This window comes from Myotis davidii, unplaced genomic scaffold (assembly GCF_000327345.1).
Source record: "Myotis davidii unplaced genomic scaffold, ASM32734v1 scaffold332, whole genome shotgun sequence".
Classification (NCBI taxonomy): domain Eukaryota; kingdom Metazoa; phylum Chordata; class Mammalia; order Chiroptera; family Vespertilionidae; genus Myotis; species Myotis davidii.
The window spans coordinates 5,812,536-5,831,209 of record NW_006285779.1 but is presented as its reverse complement, the minus strand read 5'-3'; the positions used below and the strand labels follow the sequence as shown (position 1 = coordinate 5,831,209).

The window sequence follows — 18,674 nt, the reverse complement described above, 5'->3', positions numbered from 1 at the left end:
GTGGAGATGCCACCTTCCTCTCCTCGGCCTCCAGGCAGACCCTCATGTCACCCCCGCCCACCTCATGCCTTCCACACCCCCCCTCCTTTCCCTCCCCGCTGCCTGGCCTCCTTTATCCTAGAGCTGGACCAGGGATCCAATAAAATCTAACGTGAGCCACATAGGTGACTTTTATTTTCTAGGAGCCACATTAAAATTTAAAAAAGGGACTGGTGAAATCAATGTCAATGTGTGTTTCATTTAACCCAATAGACCCAGCACATTATCATTTCAACACGGGATCAATAGCGCAGTGATGAATGAGACACTGTACACTTTTCCCACACGAAGTCTTTGCAACCCGGTGTGCCTTTTACACGAGCAGCGCATCCCGTTTGGGCCCAGACACAGGGCCGCGGTCAGCAGCCACGGGAGGCTGGTGCCACTGGGTTGGGACTGGCCTCCTCACTGGCCCCTCTGCCTCCAGCCTCAGGGAGGCTTGGGACCCCGACCAGGAGCCTGAGGGCCGGCTGCCTGGAGGAAGGGCGCTCCCTCTGAAGAAGCTCAAATGGGACAGGTGGCCATGGACGTCCAGGCGGAGGGGCCCCAGGCCTGGTGAGCTCCCCAGCAGGTGCTGCCTCCCCTGCCTGAATCTCCCAGCTCTGCCCGCTCCCTAGATTGGGTCCCTTCTCTGTCCCCTCTCCACCGTGGGCTCGGCCACTGTCCTCCCTTTGGGTGAAGGCTGTGTGGGGGGCCCCCAGGGAGTGGGGTACAGAGAGAAGAATGTGATGAGGGACCCCACACTTATTCTTACCCCTCCAGGAAGCCCGAAGATTCTCTCCAAGTCGGGTGGAGTGAGGATGTCCCTGCCCAGCACGGATCCCTTAAAGCCGGGGGCGTAGGCCTCGATGCAGTTGAACACTGTCCAGGCAGCAGGGAGACGGGTGTTAGGAGGAGGCGTTATGGTTCACAATTCGGCAAGTTTACTGTAATTCATTAAACTATACACTGCAAATTACATCTCAATAAGCAAAATTAAATAGATAGATAGATAGATAGATAGATGATAGATAGATGGATAGATAGATAGATAGATAGATAGAATCCTCAGGCAAATAAATAATTCAGTACAAAGGCCTATGGATCTCAGGCTAGTCCCGCCTTCTTACCTCAACCCTCAACACAAAGCGATTTGTTGCTCCTTGACTGTGCAAAGCTTTCCTCACCGCATCGCTTTGCTCAAGCTATTTCTTCTGCGTGGAATGCCACTTGCAACCTGGCTAACCCCTGTTCACCCTGTAAAGCCCCGCTCCCACGACCCCGGCTTGGAAAGCTCTCCACGTCCCTCCGCCTCATGCTTCTGCCTTCGGTTCACACAGGACCTTGTGCTGTAAGATTGGTTTCCTTATTACTCAACCCACTGGACCGTGGGCCACTGGAGGGCAGGAACTGTGTGTTTTACTTTCTTAGCCCAGTGCCTGACCCCGGGCATTCACTATGCAGACTTAGTTCCCTTGGATAATTCTCTTCTCAGGGGACAGATCCTGAAGGTGGGGGACTCAGAGGAGAGGGGCCCTTCAGACCACCAGGCCAGCTGCCACTGCAGACAGGAAGTCTGGCGGAACTCCTTACCTTTGTCGGCATAAGCGTTTCTCTCCTGCTCATCCCAGACTTTGCCTCCGGCCAGGGTGTAGGGAGTGTACTGAGTGAAGAGGGAGATGACGTGACAGCCGGGGGGAGCCAGCGTGGGGTCCAGGGAGGAAGGGATGCAGAGCTCAATCAAAGGCCTGTGACAGGAGGAGGGACGGTCAGATCCAAAGAATCAGTTGCCCCAAGGGAAGGGGCTGGGGCCGCTCCGAGATGACAGGGGACAAGAGGAAGGCCTGGGAGGAGATGACGCTCAGGCCAGCGGATCATCTCTGTGAGGCCAAGGTGGCTGGTCACCGGCACAGTGGCCACCAGGAGAGTCCAGACTACTCCCGAGGAGCCCAGCCCCAGCCTCAGCCCCAGCCCCAGGGTCTCTGGTCCCACCAGCCCCAGCCCCGAATGCCTGGCCTTCCCTGCCTTCCTCCACCACAGCCTGGAGAACGAAGGGTCTCAAATGTCCCAGGTCCAGACAAACAACACGAATGAGCGAAGGGGCCAGGCTAAGACAGCAGGCGCTTGGGCAGCCAGGTTTCAACCTCTCTTACCCCTGCCTGGTCGCCTGTCCTGACCAGGCCAAGCAACACAGAGCTGCCCGGCACCAGCAGCCCAGGAACCGCCTCCCGCCCCTCTCTTGTTACAACACCTGTCCCCCTGCAGCACAGTGTTCCTCTAGCCTCTGAACACTGCCACCCTTAGGCACTGAGGGCCCCTTCTCCCCGCGTCCCTCCCTTCAGCGCGTCCTCTGCGCTGTGTGTCCACTAGGCCCCTCCAAAATCCAGCAGTGGACAGCCCAGCAGGATGTAGCAGCTGAGGCTCAGACCCCACCACTGCCCTTCACTCCCAGGTTCTCTTTCTCCAGCCACTCTGGCCTCATTTCTGTGCCTCCCACACAGCAGCACCCTCCTGCCCCAGGGCCTTTGCACCTGACTTTCCCTCCGTCCGGATGTCCTTCCTCAGATACCCACAGACCTCCCTGCTCAAATGCAAAGTTATTAGCGAAGCCTCTTCTGATCCTCTAATGAAGACTAGCAATGCCCCCCCCTCCGCCCCCCGACCTATTTTTCTTCATGTCACAGGGCATGGCTATCTTGTCTCCACCACAAAATGCCAGTGACCCGAGGGCCCAGGCCTTGTTGACTCTGCTTCTGCGTTGCACCCTGGTCCCTGAACTAAGCCTGTAACAGAGTAGGGCCCCAAATATTTATGAATGGATAAGTGGGCTTCGCCCTCTACCCTTCTCTGAGGGCCCACATCCTCTTTACCTCGTGCTGTTAACATTTGTGTGCCCGTCTTATGATGAACTTAGTGTCTGCCTCATGCCCCTACCCGACCCCCGATCCCTTCAACCTGTGCCTATACAGAGCCTGGCACAGAATCGGTTTCCAACAGGTTTTGGGGGACACGGACAGGATGGAAGATGCTTGCTCCCGAACATCCCTGCCTGTCCCTAGGATGGAGACACAGCTGTGGTGCGGTGGGAGGCGGGAAACCCTTTTCCAAGTTTTGCATGAAGCAGTTATCAGAGATAAGAGCGGATATGGAGTCGGTGAGTGTGGGCCCCTGGGCAGGCGGCTGAATTGGATAAATGCCCTTTCTCTTCCTTATTTTCTCCAGTTCGTCCCAAACGCCAGCTCTGTTCTCTTCACTCCTTCTGCTAATCCGTGCTACTTGGCTGAAACTGCTGGACTCTTCGTCCCTTCCCTGCCCTGACTCATACTTCCTGCCTGGGATGCATTTCCTCGCCTTGGATCCAAGTGTGGGTTTAGGTGGGTCCTACCTCGTTGTGAATATTTAACACCAGGAGGAGGACAACCCTACCGTGTCGGGCAGTCGCCCCCGCCTCCCTAGGGCCACGGCTGAGAACACCCAGGGACGCAAAGCCCAGGGACCGCTCACCTGCGGGAGGGCCGGCCATCCATGGCATCCTCAAAGGCCTGGTGGAGCAGGTGGGTGTCTTCACAGTTCAGGTGGATGGAGCACTGGTGATGGGGCAGCGGCTGGCCCCTGGGAGCGTTGGGGGCCGCCAGGAAGTCAGGCAGCCGATTGACAGCCACTGAGGAACCAAAGGAAGGGAGGGGTCAGGGCCCCACGGCCTGTGTCCTCTGCACCCCGGATCCTCCTTCTCTCCTCATCACCCTGCTCACCCTGGGAAGAGAAAGTATGAAAAAGTATTTTCCCTTCAAATCAGGGGCAGGCTGGAGAAATGATGATGAGGTTAGTTTCCCCCAGACCTGGACGCTGCTCACTCCGAGCATGGCCGAGAGACGGCCCTGCAGTGGGCTTTGCTCTTACCATTGATCTTGGTGACAGGCGACCGGATGTCCAGCTGAGAGATCCTCTGTGTGAACTCTTCGGGAAGCCATTCCTGCAAGCGGAAGTTTCCATAAAGGCCTGGCCCCAAAGTGGCGGCCTTCCTCTTTTGCTCAGACCGGTCTCTTGACCTCTACTTCCGGAAATCCTCTCCATCCTCAGAGCTCAGCCAGATCCCCTCCTCCGTGAAGCCCTCCCCTCCTGCTCAGTGCTAACCACTTCTTCCTCTGTGACCTGCCAGCAGTCCTGACTATAAATGGCCCCCACTGACTCCTGCTTTCGACACGGCCAGTGGTCTGCAGGCCTTTCTCCTCCCATCCGTAAGCTGTTGGAAGTCTTGATGATCTCAGAAGTGCCTTAACAAGAGGCTTTTGAACGGATGTTTGTTGGATTTTAGTAGTGGAATCACTCAGAAAAAGAGTTGCTTGTCTCAAGAATAGCCCCAAGAATGGTTGGGAGCTCCGTGCTCATATCATCGCCTATCTTAGGGACAGGGGAGGTGTGGTCAGTTGCAAGAATTATTCCAAATCCTCACGCCTTTCCATGCATCCCTCTCTGTAATGTCCTCCCGTTCTGACTCTGGGGTTGGCCTTGGACAAGACCAGTGTGAATGGGATGCAAACCAAAGCCTGGAAGGGCTGCCTGGTTGAGTTTGCTTGCTTTTGCCTCTGCCAGACGCTGAGAATATGCGTAGATATGAAGGACGGTGGAACAGAGCCCCCCATCCCCCACCCCACGCACACACACCGGCCCAGGTCATTTGGGCAGAAACTGTCCTGCACTAGCCATGCCTCCTGACGCCCTGGCTGGCATGTGAGCGAGCCCAGCCCAGGTCAGCAGGGCTCCGAGCTGATGGCAGATGTACGAGGAGCCCAGATCAGCTGAACTTAGCCAAGATCAGCGGACTTCTCCAGCTCTCTGTGCTAAATCAGAAGTTCTTGTCACATGCCCAGGAGTCCTGTGGCTGTTTGTGATGCGGCATTCATGTGGAAACAGGTAATCCACACAGGCCGTGGAACCGGGGCTGGTTAGAAGGGAGGAACCGGGATAGCAGGACAGTTGTATAAATAACTCTGGGTCCCAGCTCTGGCTCTGTCCTTTGCCACCTGAACGGCCCAGGGCACCTCACCTCTCTGGACCTTTCTCCTCACCTGTGAGGCTCTGCCCTGTTTGTTACCCGTCTGTGAGGTGAGAAAGAGTAGGACTGGCTTCCCCAAAGGTGGACAGACTTGGCCCTTGCATCTCCTACCCCCATGCAGTTCCAGCTCCCTCGATCACCCCATTTCTCAGCTCCTGTCTTGGCAGAGAACTTTAAAAAATTTGTTTATTTTATTGACTTCAGAGAGGTGAAGGGAGAGGGAGAGGGGTGTAGAAACATCAATGATGAGAGAGAATCATTGATTGGCTGCCTCCTGAACGCCCCCCACCCCCAACTGGGTAATCAAGCCCACAACCTGAGCAGGTGCCCTGACCGGGAATTGAACTGTGACCTCCTGGTTCATAGGTCAACCCTCCACCACTGAGCCATCGGGCTGGGCAGAGATCTTAACCCTCCCCCCGCTCCCCTGGCTCACCTGTGGCGTCAGCTTCAGGAAGGTGGTCTGGGGCGCCGCGTTGGACAGCACCACTTTGCTCCTCACCTCGGAGCCGTCCTGCAGCACCACTCCTCGCACGCGTCCTCCGCTGCTCACCTGCACCTGAGCCACCGTCTGGACCCCACACATGAGGCCCCAGAAGCCCCCAGGAAGGAAAACGAGGTGAGACCTTGAAGGATTTCCATGTTCTCTGCTGTTCCTGGACATTCACAGGTTCCGCACCCCGAATCCACCGGCCGAGCTCGCAGCTCCTCGGGGAAGCCTAGCCCGCCCCTCCGCCCGGAAGGCTCAGCCCAAGTGTGGACAGTGGCGGTGAACTTGACGGGAGCCAGAACCCGGTGGACAGCTGCGCAGCTACTAACAGGCTGCAGGACTGAGACCCTCGACTCCGAGTCCCGCCTTGTCCATTGGTAAAATGAGGGAACTTGTGAATCTGAGGTTTTGGAAAGACCCTAGCCCACCATTCACCTTCCCAGTGAAGATACTTGCTCCGTGCGCGGTGGCTGAGCTTGCGATGGCTTCCGAGAGGGCACCCATGCCTCCCTGGACGTAGCCCCAGGCGCCCTGCATCCCCTCCAGGCCCCCCATCACGTGGTGCAGCAGCACATACCTGAGGGCAGATCATCAGACTCAGTGGCCGGTGGCATTTAATCTCCTCAGAGTTCAAGGTGCAAATATTCCACCCTGTCTTGTACCTTCAGCCTCTCTCTTCCCATCCAACCCACCCCACTAGCCTTTCAATGGGTTAGGCTCTTGTACGAGCCCTTTGCTTCCCCATCCAGTTCTCTCCCCGTGCACGTGTCTGGTGCTGCAGCTCCGGCTCTCTCCTGCGCTCCAGTCTGTCTGTCCAGCTACCCACTGAGATCCCCATTTGCATGGTTTCTTATCAGGCGTCTTAAACCCAATCTTTGCCCGCATCCACCAACCTGTTTCTCCTTTCCCCACACCAAAGAACAGCATCTTCAGTTTCCAGAAGAAACCTGCCTCCTACTAGTCGCTCACGCCCTCCATCCAACCACGTGCTGTCACCTCATCTCTGAAGAGCTTCCTGCCCCTGCTCCCTGCGGCTCCTTCCCGGGTTCAGGCCGCTCTGCTCTTCCGTAAACACTGCAGTGGGCCTTCCTCACTGGACACCTTCTCCCGATCTCTCTTCCCTGCACACCTTTCTCCACGTAGAACCTGGAGTCCCAACTCAAAACCCAGCTATGCCCTGGCCCTGCTCTGGGCTCCTTGCTGGTCGTGGCCGAGTCTGAAAAGGGCCCCCAGGGCTCCTGCCTGACCTTGAGCGGCATCCCTCACCACGCCCCCTCCCAGCCCAACTCCTACCAAAGGGAACCTCCGTTAGTCCCTCAGATAGGCCACCTGGTTTCTCAACTCCCAGCCTTTGCACATGGAACACAGCTGCCTAGAGCCCCCTCCCCCCTAGTCTTTTGCTTCACTCATTCCTCCGTTCCTCCGTCCTCAGAGGCTCAGCCTAACTGGCGCCCTCTCCTGCAGGGCTTCCCTCTCCTGCAGGGCTTCTCTGACCGAGAGCACGTGGTCCCGGGCTCCTTCCCATCCCAGCCCCTCGGCACCTGGCCGTCAGTGCCTGCTCCGCCTCACACACAGGATTTCAGCCCCAGTCTCTGCTGTCGCCCTAGCACCTCGCACTGACAAGTGCTCCACCAATATTTATTGAAAGAGTTAATGAAGAAACAAATTACTTAAAGGCACATTTTACAACCTGGGCAGTAGCTAAGCCTCCTGGAGGCCCACAGAGAAAAGGGGAGGAAGCCCCAGCTGGAAGATCCCCATTGATTGTTTGAGCACAGAGCTTGGCCGAGGTGTGGCAACCGCTGCCAGCCCCCCTTTCCACGGCCCCGGGGGGAATGGGGGCTGGCTTAGTGCACGCGGGAAACCACTTCCAAGGGGCGCTCCCTCCCTTGAGAGGAAAGACACATTGACAGCTTCTAGCTGCATCTTCTGGTGCTTTGGACGCGGCCCAACACCTGGCAGCATCCTCTGTCCCAACACACACCCCGCCCTTCCTGCTCCCGCGGGGCTTCCCTCCGTCCTACCGCAGCCAAGGACTTCACTGCGTGTGACTGCCCCCTGCTGGCTCAGGCTGTTAGCACACCCCGCTCACAGGGGAGGCGGCTGCCCGCCCTTACCCAGGTGTCTGTGTGTGAGTCCTGGGACCCAGGGGAATGGCCGGTGGGAGGGGAAGGGGCAGCAGGGCTTCCTGGGCGGGGAGGAGATGGGAAGAGGAGTGAGGGAGAGAGGAGAAAGGGTGGGAAGAAGATACATTCACGTGAGATGTCACCGTGGGAGGTGGGCGAGAGGCTTTTCTTACTCAAGAACAGAGAGTGGCAGCTAAGAAGGGCTTTTTGGGGTCAGACAACTTGGGCTGCAAACCAGCCCGGCCACGTCATAGCTGCGTGACTCCGGGCAAAACACTTCCCTTCGCTGAACCACGGCCCTTAGGTCCTAGCGTGAGGGTCAGATGGATCGTGTATGGAGTGTGTGGCTTCCTGCTTGGCCCACAGGGTGAGCTGTCAGTGACTGTTGTTATCACGCTTTTGGGGGAATTCGCTCCACTCCCACCGCCCCGCCTCCCACACTCACCCACTCCCACCGCCCCGCCCCGCCTCCCACACTCACCCACTCCCACCGCCCCGCCCCGCCTCCCACACTCACCCACTCCCACCGCCCCGCCCCGCCTCCCACACTCACCCACTCCCACCGCCCCGCCCCGCCTCCCACACTCACCCACTCCCACCGCCCCGCCCCGCCTCCCACACTCACCCACTCCCACCGCCCCGCCCCGCCTCCCACACTCACCCACTCCCACCGCCCCGCCCCGCCTCCCACACTCACCCACTCCCACCGCCCCGCCCCGCCTCCCACACTCACCCACTCCCACCGCCCCGCCCCGCCTCCCACACTCACCCACTCCCACCGCCCCGCCCCGCCTCCCACACTCACCCACTCCCACCGCCCCGCCCCGCCTCCCACACTCACCCACTCCCACCGCCCCGCCCCGCCTCCCACACTCACCCACTCCCACCGCCCCGCCCCGCCTCCCACACTCACCCACTCCCACCGCCCCGCCCCGCCTCCCACACTCACCCACTCCCACCGCCCCGCCCCGCCTCCCACACTCACCCACTCCCACCGCCCCGCCCCGCCTCCCACACTCACCCACTCCCACCGCCCCGCCCCGCCTCCCACACTCACCCACTCCCACCGCCCCGCCCCGCCTCCCACACTCACCCACTCCCACCGCCCCGCCCCGCCTCCCACACTCACCCACTCCCACCGCCCCGCCCCGCCTCCCACACTCACCCACTCCCACCGCCCCGCCCCGCCTCCCACACTCACCCACTCCCACCGCCCCGCCCCGCCTCCCACACTCACCCACTCCCACCGCCCCGCCCCGCCTCCCACACTCACCCACTCCCACCGCCCCGCCCCGCCTCCCACACTCACCCACTCCCACCGCCCCGCCCCGCCTCCCACACTCACCCACTCCCACCGCCCCGCCCCGCCTCCCACACTCACCCACTCCCACCGCCCCGCCCCGCCTCCCACACTCACCCACTCCCACCGCCCCGCCCCGCCTCCCACACTCACCCACTCCCACCGCCCCGCCCCGCCTCCCACACTCACCCACTCCCACCGCCCCGCCCCGCCTCCCACACTCACCCACTCCCACCGCCCCGCCCCGCCTCCCACACTCACCCACTCCCACCGCCCCGCCCCGCCTCCCACACTCACCCACTCCCACCGCCCCGCCCCGCCTCCCACACTCACCCACTCCCACCGCCCCGCCCCGCCTCCCACACTCACCCACTCCCACCGCCCCGCCCCGCCTCCCACACTCACCCACTCCCACCGCCCCGCCCCGCCTCCCACACTCACCCACTCCCACCGCCCCGCCCCGCCTCCCACACTCACCCACTCCCACCGCCCCGCCCCGCCTCCCACACTCACCCACTCCCACCGCCCCGCCCCGCCTCCCACACTCACCCACTCCCACCGCCCCGCCCCGCCTCCCACACTCACCCACTCCCTGGAGTGTGGGGACTTGTCATGGCTCCAATCACAGCATCCGTTGCTAGAGTAGCTTTTAGAGGCTCGGACTCAAACCACTGATCCAGCACCTGGGACAGTAACACAGCAAGGAGAAGAGCTTAGGGCCATCGGAGGGAGAGAACCCCTCACCGCAAGGCCCTGCCTGAGGCTGGGAGCCCCTCACCTTGGTAATGGGAGCTGTGAGGACCTGGTAATACTGGGGCAGCTGGGCCCCCAGGATGCGGCCTGAAAGAGAAGACCCACAAAACATAAACTGACAGGCGAGAAGGAAACGCTGTGATCTGCAATCTCTCAGCACTCGATTCTAGACTCATCCACAAGGTTTGCTTGGCCAATGGAATGCTTTAAGTTGTGATGCAAACAGCAGCTTGAAACTGGCCTGCACACTGAGTCTTGCCCTCTGAGCTTCTGCCATTAATGTAAGAAGGCCTGCAGCTCCCAGGAATACAGGTGCCTGGAACACAGTTGCCCTAGCTGATCTGCCCCAGCCACCAACATGTGTGAGACCAGACAAGATTAGCTGAGCCCAGTTGGGAACAGTTAAACCATACAGATATGTGAGAAATTTTTATATGCCACTGAAGTTTTACAGTTTTATGTAGCAATTTTGTGGCCATAGCTGTTTCAGTATTTTTCTAGAATACAGAGCTAAACTGGTCTTTATAACCTGGGGGAGTAGAAAAGAATAGCATGCATAGCCAAACTACCCTTTTCATAGCCGTGTCAGACATCACTAATCAATCACAGAAGTTTTTCCTGCTAAGCCCCAATCTAGCATCCTCTTCAAACTCTCCTGGCCCTTCTCTCTAACAGCCAGGGCCAGGCAGGCTTCCATCAGCTCCACACGGTGCCATCGGCAGATGTCACCTCACGCCTGTAAGGTGCGCCTCTTCATTTCAGCCTTGGGGCTTCTCTGGCCCCAAGACAGGACGCCCACAAAAGGCCACCTGACACCCATGGATGCCCAGTCCTATGTAGGAGTTAAACCCTCATGGGGTAACCTTTGATCACTGGGAGATGGAACCTAATGGAGAAAGGTTTCCCTTTCTTCTCTGGGGGCAGGTCCTCACGTGCACCTCCTAGGGCTTCTAGGGGGTCCTCTCGGGACCCAGCACCTGTCACCTGCGTGGTGGTCCGCACAGCAGCACGCTGGTGTGGACTCCCCCTCTTCCCCATTTCTCTCTCCCTTCCCTGGATCACCCTGCAAAACAAGCCGCTCGCACGTAAGCCTTTGTGTGGGCTCTGGTGTTAGGGCACGCCAGGCACGACCTCCTCGCCGACCTCTGGGCAGCCGTTAATGGACGGCAGCTGGCAGGCTGCCTTGGCGGCTCAGGCCTACATCTGATCATGGCGACAGTGGGCTCGGCTCCGTGAAGGTCACTCCTCTGCCTGATGCCAGCCAGGACTTACCTGCCTGCAGCAGGGGTGCGAGGGTGGAGAGCGCCCGGAGCCTCTGCAGCAGGGAGCCCCGCCGGAAGGCCTCCATGTCCACGGGCGCTGCGTCCAGTAGAGGGTCGATGGCTGATGCCAAGCGATTCATGAAGGCCTCGTATTTGGGAAAAGCCTGGAACACAACCCCAAGTCCAGGCCCTGATGCCTAGAAGGGGACATGGTCCCATGCTCTGCCCTCCATGCTGCCCCCACGTGGCCGCCGCCCTCAGCGGAGCCTCCTGCTTCCTCTGGCCGAGATGCCCGCCTCGCCTCTAGGTGTGTCTGTGCTGTCACTCCCTGTCTGGCTCTGTGATGAGGTCGACACCAGGGGAGGTCAGAGCGAGCCTGGGCCGCGGGAGAGCCATCGGGCGGTGGCAGGAACAGGGGTTAAGCTGGCCGGACCAGTCGTCCGCCACAGGAACCTGGCAAGTACCCAGGATGTGGTCTCCGCGATAAACCAAGAACCATGGAGCAGTTTCTTCTTTCTCTGCCGTGTGCCGTGCATTACTGAGGGGAAGTAGGATCCTCTCCCCGCGCTCCAGCTTGCCGACTGCTCCTTCCTGCTCTGCGCCCTCCCACGTCCTCTCATCACAGCAGGACCAGGTCTGCACCCCTTCACCCCACGAGCTCCCACGACAGAATCCACTTCGACACCCACCCTCCTCCCCTGGATGGGCGACAGGAGCTGGGTGGCTGCCTGTGCCCTGGAGGCCTTATCTTCATTTTCAGCCCAGAGCTCTTAATTTTGGGTTCATCCAGACTCATGGATCTACCCATGGATTTGTAGAAAAGGAAAGTTCTGTGTTGAAGTACACAGTGAAGCTGCACAGCTTTTTCTGTGGGAGGCCTTTAGTATGACCATCAACAAAGACGAAGCCAGAATCCAGGCCCCTGACTTCCCACAGGGGACACGCCCTGCCTCCCGCTCCTGTGGTCAGCAGCACTCCAGGCCACCGCCCCATCTCACAGGCCCCGGGCCCTGGCCTTGTCCTAAATGCTCCCCTGTGCATCTGAGATGGCAGGGTTTGGAGCATAGGGTGGAGGCAGTGGTCCCCGACCCAGTGCACAAAAGAATCACTTTGGAAACAAAGCCAAGCTCCCTGGGCGACCCTGACTGTCAGCCGGGTTTGGAAATTGCTGGCTGAAGAGATATTGCCTGCTGATAGACTAGCCTCACAAAAAGCAACGCACATTGATTACAGTAACCTAGGTTCTTATAAAAATGTCTGCACAAGATCTGAGTTAAGGCCATGCCTTCAGCTTATATCTAGGCTTAGTACAAAAAATAGCCATTTAAGGAATCTTTTTATATCTGCAAACCAATCACACCAGGCCCATTATATTCACTAACTCGTTAGACAAAGCTACCCAACAAATTCCTTATAATGCAACCCCAGGAAAAAGCCTGGGAAAATCGTGCGTTCGCTGTCAGATGCGCTGCTTCCGCTCAGCAGACCCGCATGCCATCGCGGACAAGTTCTTGCCTTGGGCTGTCGGGGGATTGACGCCAAATCGAATGAATATTTATTACAACCTCCTTGTCCTAGATCCTGATCCAGTTCGTTCTATCCTTAATCGTCTCTGATCCGCCCTTGATCCTTCGTCTTGGCCTCCATGTGCTTTAATATTGATAGCCACTTAGAGTTCTGTCTGAAAGCAGCGGAGACAGAAGCGCACAGTGTAAGCACCTGCCAGCGGCCTCCCTCTGACACGCAGCAGGCGGAGGCCGTCGGAACAGCGGCCGCGTCCTGAACGCACAGGTGTTAGGGGCTCCAGTGTCCACTGGTCTTAACCACTGACCTCCCCCCTTCTCTTCGCAGTGCCCAAGATCGAGGGCCGGTGGGGTGGCCTGTCGGAGCCCCCTGGGCCTTGGACCTGTGCTCCAGGACAAGTCCCACTAGGCCCGTTTCCTTTCAAGAGCCGCCAGCAGGTGACCGAGGGGGAAGAGGTCAGTCGCCAGTCACTTCCCTACCTGGGCGTCCTTCTGCGAGAATTGGGCAATCTGCCTCTGGTTTTCCGCCATGTCTGTGCCCAAAAGTAGGGACCTGGGCGCCTTGCTCCCCGTGCCTTCTTCCAGCATGGGGGTGAAGGAGTGGGGGTTTCGCAGATGAACTCTCAGCCCATGTTTCTGCAGGACACAGGCAGAACAAGCAACATTGAGGGATGTGTGGCCTCTGCCTTTGAGCTTCTCTGGTTGTGTTTATGACCATTGAGATACCTGCATGCAGGTTCCCACGGTCCTGATTCCTATTGTTTAGTGAAAGTGTATAAAAGCCCCCGTGCCCAGGCACTCTGTGGCAGGCCATATCACACTACACTACGCCACATCACACCAGGACACACAAGGCCACACCACTCCATGTCACACTGTCACACCACCTCATATCACATCACAACACACCACGACACACAAAGCCACACCCTGTCACACCATGTCATACCACAGCACAGCACACCATGTCACACCACACCCTATCACACCATGTCATACCACAGCACAGCACATTATATCACATCACACCACACCACAGCACACCATGCCACGCCACTCCGTGTCACACCACGCTACCCTGTGCCAGGGACTGTCCTAGGGTTACAATGGTCAGCCCACAACAGCTCTATACCATCCTCATTGTACAAATGCAACAACTGAGGCTCGGGGAGTTAAATAACTTGCCCAAGGTCACAGTGGAAGGTAGATCGGGTTTCAAAACCACATCTCTGACTCAGAAGCCCTGGCTCCCGCTCCACACTAGTCTATAGCTGCCCCCGCTCCAGAAATAAATAATTAAAATTTGGAAAGACACAATAAAAAAACAATTATGTGAAAATTCATACTTACAAGGTAGATAAATTATTCACATCAAAAATTTTTATTTACTTTGCAGACTCATTTACTCCAGGGTCACCTTAAATGGAAGTTCCCTTGATGCATTTAAAATATGATTTGACTTACAAATATTTGAGGAGCACACGGAACCTTTCAGGAGCACATATTTTTTAATTTATTTTATTAATAAAGCTATTAATCATGTGAAAAATTCTATTCTGTGACTCTCCGTTTTGAGAAGCTAGATTTTTCACAGGAGGGTCTACCCCGACCCCTTCCCCACTGCGGCTGCCTCAGCGCACAGCTGGTGCGTCTGGATGTGCCCCCAGCTCTAGGCTGGTACGGGCTGAAGACCAGAGGCCCTTTCCCGTCCTTGGCTACATTTCACCCAGTCCTGGCTGGTGATGCGCTCTCTCTCTCTCCCTCTCTCTCTCTCTCTCTCTCTGGCTCAAAGAATAATTTCTTTAGTGTGTTTCCGTAGTTATCTAGTTTGGAGAACTCCTCTACATGAACCAGTTCAAGCAGCCCAAGAGCTGTGAACACTGGCTCAACATCTTATCAATTTCAAACTTTTATTTTATTTTATTTTTTTAAAATATATTTTATTGATTTTTTACAGAGAGGAAGGGAGAGAGATAGAGAGTTAGAAACATCGATGACAGAGAAACATCGATCAGCTGCCTCCTGCACATCTCCCTACTGGGGATGTGCTCGCAACCAAGGTACATGCCCTTGACCGGAACCGAACCTGGGACCCTTCAGTCCGCAGGCCGACGCTCTATCCACTGAGCCAAACCGGCTTTGGCTCAAACTTTTAATTTAGAGTAAAGTTGGTGCTAAAGTGCGTGCAGCCTCTGGCACGGGTGGCACAGGGGCCTTTTCTCGGGGTGACAGGCACCCACAGGGAGGGGCTCAGCAGCTCTGGGCTGTGAGCAGAGTTTATACAAGAGGCGGTGAGGAGTGAAAGGAATGTGGAGGGGGGGGGGCAGCGCCGGCCCAGCCTGTGACGAAGGTTAACCCAAAAGAGGCAGCAGGGGCCACTGAGAGGGTTCAGATGGCTCCCAGCAGCCCTGGGGCCGGAAGAGGTGAAAGTCCCTCCGCTCCTGCTCCGGCTGCCAGGACGGCAGCAGGACCTCAGCTAGGCAGGCTCCTGGCCTGAGGCAGCTTTGCAAACTTGGGGCTCAAGGATTCAGGCAGGCTCCCGAGGGCCAGACAAGTCAGGGCTGGGGCAGGGCAGGGCTGGGGACCCCCGCCCCACGTGGGGATCAGTGCTGCATGGAGGAACACGGGCTTCGTGTTGATAAAGCTCCTCCATTAAAATAAGTCTGATTTTTATGTGAAAGTTCCCGATTTTTAAGACACTGGTGGACTAGACCAAACCATCAGGGAACGTACCAAGGAGACCGTGGACAGATAGGCCCTCGGATAGGAGCGAGGCCTCAGGTGCCGGGAATCACCTTGTGGGGAGCCTCACCCCCGGGGGAAGATGGAACTGACCCCCACCCAGTGGGGCTCTACCTTCAGCTCCAGGTCAGTGTAGATCTGTGGTCTCAGCAGGCTGAGGAGGTAGGAGGCTCGGGAGAACTTGAACCCTGAAACCGAGTCACATGAAGACAGTCACGGGCGGTCACTGGTGGTCATCCCGCCGCTGCCCCCACTCCACCGCTCGGGCTCACCTGGAATGATCTCCTCCGTGACAGCTGCGCCCCCGATCACATGGCGTCTCTCAAAGACGGCCGTGCTCACCCCCATCCTCTGTAGGTAGGCTGCCTGGGGGACACACAGCACCCTCCCTGCACCCTGGTGGCCGCCTGCAGTCTCAGGGGCCGCACTGCAGGCCAGCCTGCCACCCGGGCTCACGCTGTTCCCGCCTCTGGGAAGCTGTTCCCCTTGCTTCCCCTGAAACTCGCTTTCCCAAAAGTCTTCTAAGATCCCACATGACTGCCCCGCCCCTCTGCCTCCTGGCTGCCTCTCACCTTCCCTCCAGGCAGGCCCAGGAGCCTCTGGGAACTCAGGCCCCCTCCTCCAGGCAGGGCAAGTCCTCCCCCCCCGCCCCCCCACTCCCCCCCTCGGTGAGGCTGGAGTGACTGGGCTGTGAGCGCTGAGCCTGACCTCCCCTCCCCATCCTGGGCAGGTTCCGCACGGAGCCACCTGGCCTCTATCTCCTCATGTGCAAAATGGGGCCATGATAACAACACCCACTTCACCTGGCTCGCGGGCTGCTGGGAGGGTTCCCTGAGCTGGGCGCTGGCTCAGGGAACGTGCCCAGAGAATGAAGCTCAGACTGCTGTGCAGCCTCATCCGAGGAACAAATGATGGAGGGGTTTTAGTAATTTTTCTCTAGCACTTAGTTGTAAATCAATAAATATTTGTTGAGTAGAATTAGTCAGGTTTTGAGCCTATGCCAGTCCTCTCACCACCACCCAGGTGACAACAGGGATGGAATAGTTCAGATGGTATAGAACTCAGACTTAAAAAAAGTTCACTTGGCAACGACAATGTGCCAGACACTGGACTGGGTCAGCTCGTTTAATTCACCCAGCCCTCGAGGGAGAACTAGAATTCCTCCCATTTCACAGGTGAGGAAACCGAGGCTCAGTGAGGGGCATCGCTCTCCTCAGGCTCACGGAGCTGATGAAGAGAGGGGCTGGGAACTGAACCCAGCTGGCCTGGCCCAGGGCCCATGCTCCCCACACATCCGGGTGGGAGAGGAGAGAGAACAGCTGACCTTGGGGAGCCCATGTGTCCTGCTGGAAGGACCACCTCCGACCAGGGGCTGAGAGCACAGTGACCGAGAGAGAGCAAGCCCCTCACAATTCTGAGCACAAACGCAGGGGCTCTGGGCCCCCACAAAATGCCAAATGCTCCCTTTCTGGGCCGAGAGACGGCTGCTTCGTCACCAGTTCCCGTCTCCTCCCGCCTCGACACAGACAAGATTCATGGAGATGGCGGTCGCGGAGTTGTCCCCCTTTCTGACAGGGTCCAATCGAGAGCAAACCCTACTGCTAGGCGCCCCTCAAATCATCCAGCCACAGCGCAGGTCCTCCCACCGCCCCCTCACTGAGCGCCTGGGTCCCCGGGTGGGGGGGGTGCGGTCTCCTCGCTGCCAGGAGCCACCACCCAACTCCATGAACGGCAGGGGGCCCGGTGGCCGCGGCTGGAAACCTCCAGCAACGAGTCAGCATTGAGTCCCTTCACAACACTGCGAGGCCCTGTGTTCTCCCAGCTCAGAGCTGGCGTGACTTGCCTGACCCTCCCCACGTAGGCAGAGCTGGGAGACAAGCCCAGGCTCATATGAACACAAAATCGACGTTTTAAATGACTGATTTCTCCCCCTGTAAAATGTTCAAGTAAAATGGATGTGTCGGGGAAAGTACTGAGACTTAGCACGGTCTCATCGCTCCGGCTCGGCTAAGCCCCCTATGTTCATCGTCCAGAGTGGCCACCGCTTCCGGACGATGTCCTGGGTCTGCCTTGGGTCCTGGACGCCCTCTGGCACACTGTGGCCTCCTAGGAGCCCACGGACTCAGGTTCGAGAAGCATGGCCATGGGTAACCCTGGCCCGGCTCAGACGGCACCTCCCTGCTGCCCTGGCTTCCTTGCTGTCCCAAGGTGCACCTGGCCCATGGGGCTGCTGTCCACTCTGGGTGGTGCATGGCCTGGGCCCAGCTGAGCACGGGCCTCGGCACACTAGATAGGCCCGCACCCTCGGTACCTGGTCCCCAGGCTCCAACACGTCTCCCAGGTGATGCCAGTTAAACCACCCACCTCCTCAGTTTCTCATCATTTCGCCCCTGAAGTTCCCTGACTCCTCCAAGGCCAAGGGGAAATCCATGGCATTGAAGGAGAGGGGAGGAAGGGGGGCCCCCAACACCCTCCTTAACCCCTGCGGACTCCATTCCTCCTGGCCACTGGTCAGCACGAGGAGAGAGGCCGGGCCTGCCTTCCCTTCCCTCCCGTGGCTGCTGAGCCACATGCCAGAGGCCAGTGAAGCTGGCGGGGGAGATACTCACAGCCACCAGCCCGTTGTGACCTGCAATGACACAGGGAGGGGAGGAAGGCAGCATGGTCAGCCAGCAGACAGACACTTCCCTGGTGGTGTGGTCACCCACCCCTGCCCCATGCCTGGGAAGATGCTGGAGAGGGAGCAGAAACCTGGGGTCCCTCCAAACTTGCACCTGGATGTCAGAACAGCATCCAGCCTGATGCCCTGAGACTCCTGGTCTGTGGGGAGTCAGAAAACCCGGTTCTTGCCCTGGCCTGGAAGATGTCCTTTCACCTGGCGTGGCCAGGGGCTCCGTGCTGGAATGGGGGGCGAGGAGACCACATGCATCAGAGAAAGCCATCCCGTGGAGCCTCGTATCACCGAGCTGCCTCACGTGGGAATGAGGGGTGACTGTCGGGGGGACCGTGGCCGGTGCGCTGATGCTGGAAGGCCCTGTCTGGTGCGGAATCAGCGGCCGCCCAGGTGAGGGCTGTGAGGACGGTTGCTGTCCTGGCTCACTTTGCCGAGTGTGGTTCACAGCAGTGGCCCAGACGGCTGTAGGCACATGGCTTTGTCTTTGTCACCCCCAGCGCTCCCAAAGTACAAGAAGCACAGTTCGAAAGGCATAAACCGAACTCCACTGTTGCCATGTGTGCTAGAGTAGCCAGCGTGTGTCAGGGAGCTGGGGATCGGGTGGACTTGCCGACCTTACACACAAATTTCTTCCCCAAACCGTAGAGGCCGCCTGCAGGTCAGGAGCCCTGAACTTGGCTTGGGAGCCCAGGTCCACGCCAACCCTCCTGGTAGAAGTGCCTCCCCAGCT

At 58.4% G+C, this 18,674-nt stretch overlaps 1 protein-coding gene across 2 annotated transcripts in view; it reads right to left on the bottom strand.

Moving 5' to 3' along the window:
* The window catches only part of PYROXD2 (pyridine nucleotide-disulphide oxidoreductase domain 2), a 24,027-nt gene that overhangs the window by 1,773 nt on the left and 3,580 nt on the right, over positions 1-18,674 (bottom strand). The window contains exons 1-14 of one of the 2 annotated variants that reach the window (XM_006756574.2): positions 18,045-18,647; positions 17,880-17,899; positions 15,543-15,636; positions 15,385-15,458; positions 13,009-13,164; positions 11,016-11,169; positions 9,769-9,830; positions 9,576-9,673; positions 6,000-6,141; positions 5,511-5,645; positions 3,919-3,991; positions 3,523-3,679; positions 1,612-1,766; positions 794-900 (exon numbers count right to left, since the gene is read on the bottom strand). In XM_006756574.2, the coding sequence (XP_006756637.1) occupies positions 794-900; positions 1,612-1,766; positions 3,523-3,679; positions 3,919-3,991; positions 5,511-5,645; positions 6,000-6,141; positions 9,576-9,673; positions 9,769-9,830; positions 11,016-11,169; positions 13,009-13,164; positions 15,385-15,458; positions 15,543-15,618 (1,389 nt within the window). In that variant the 5' untranslated portion in view covers positions 15,619-15,636; positions 17,880-17,899; positions 18,045-18,647. Of the gene's footprint in view, positions 1-793; positions 901-1,611; positions 1,767-3,522; positions 3,680-3,918; positions 3,992-5,510; positions 5,646-5,999; positions 6,142-9,575; positions 9,674-9,768; positions 9,831-11,015; positions 11,170-13,008; positions 13,165-15,384; positions 15,459-15,542; positions 15,637-17,879; positions 17,900-18,044; positions 18,648-18,674 lie in introns of those variants that run through there. The other variant, XM_006756573.2, reaches the window with a different exon arrangement.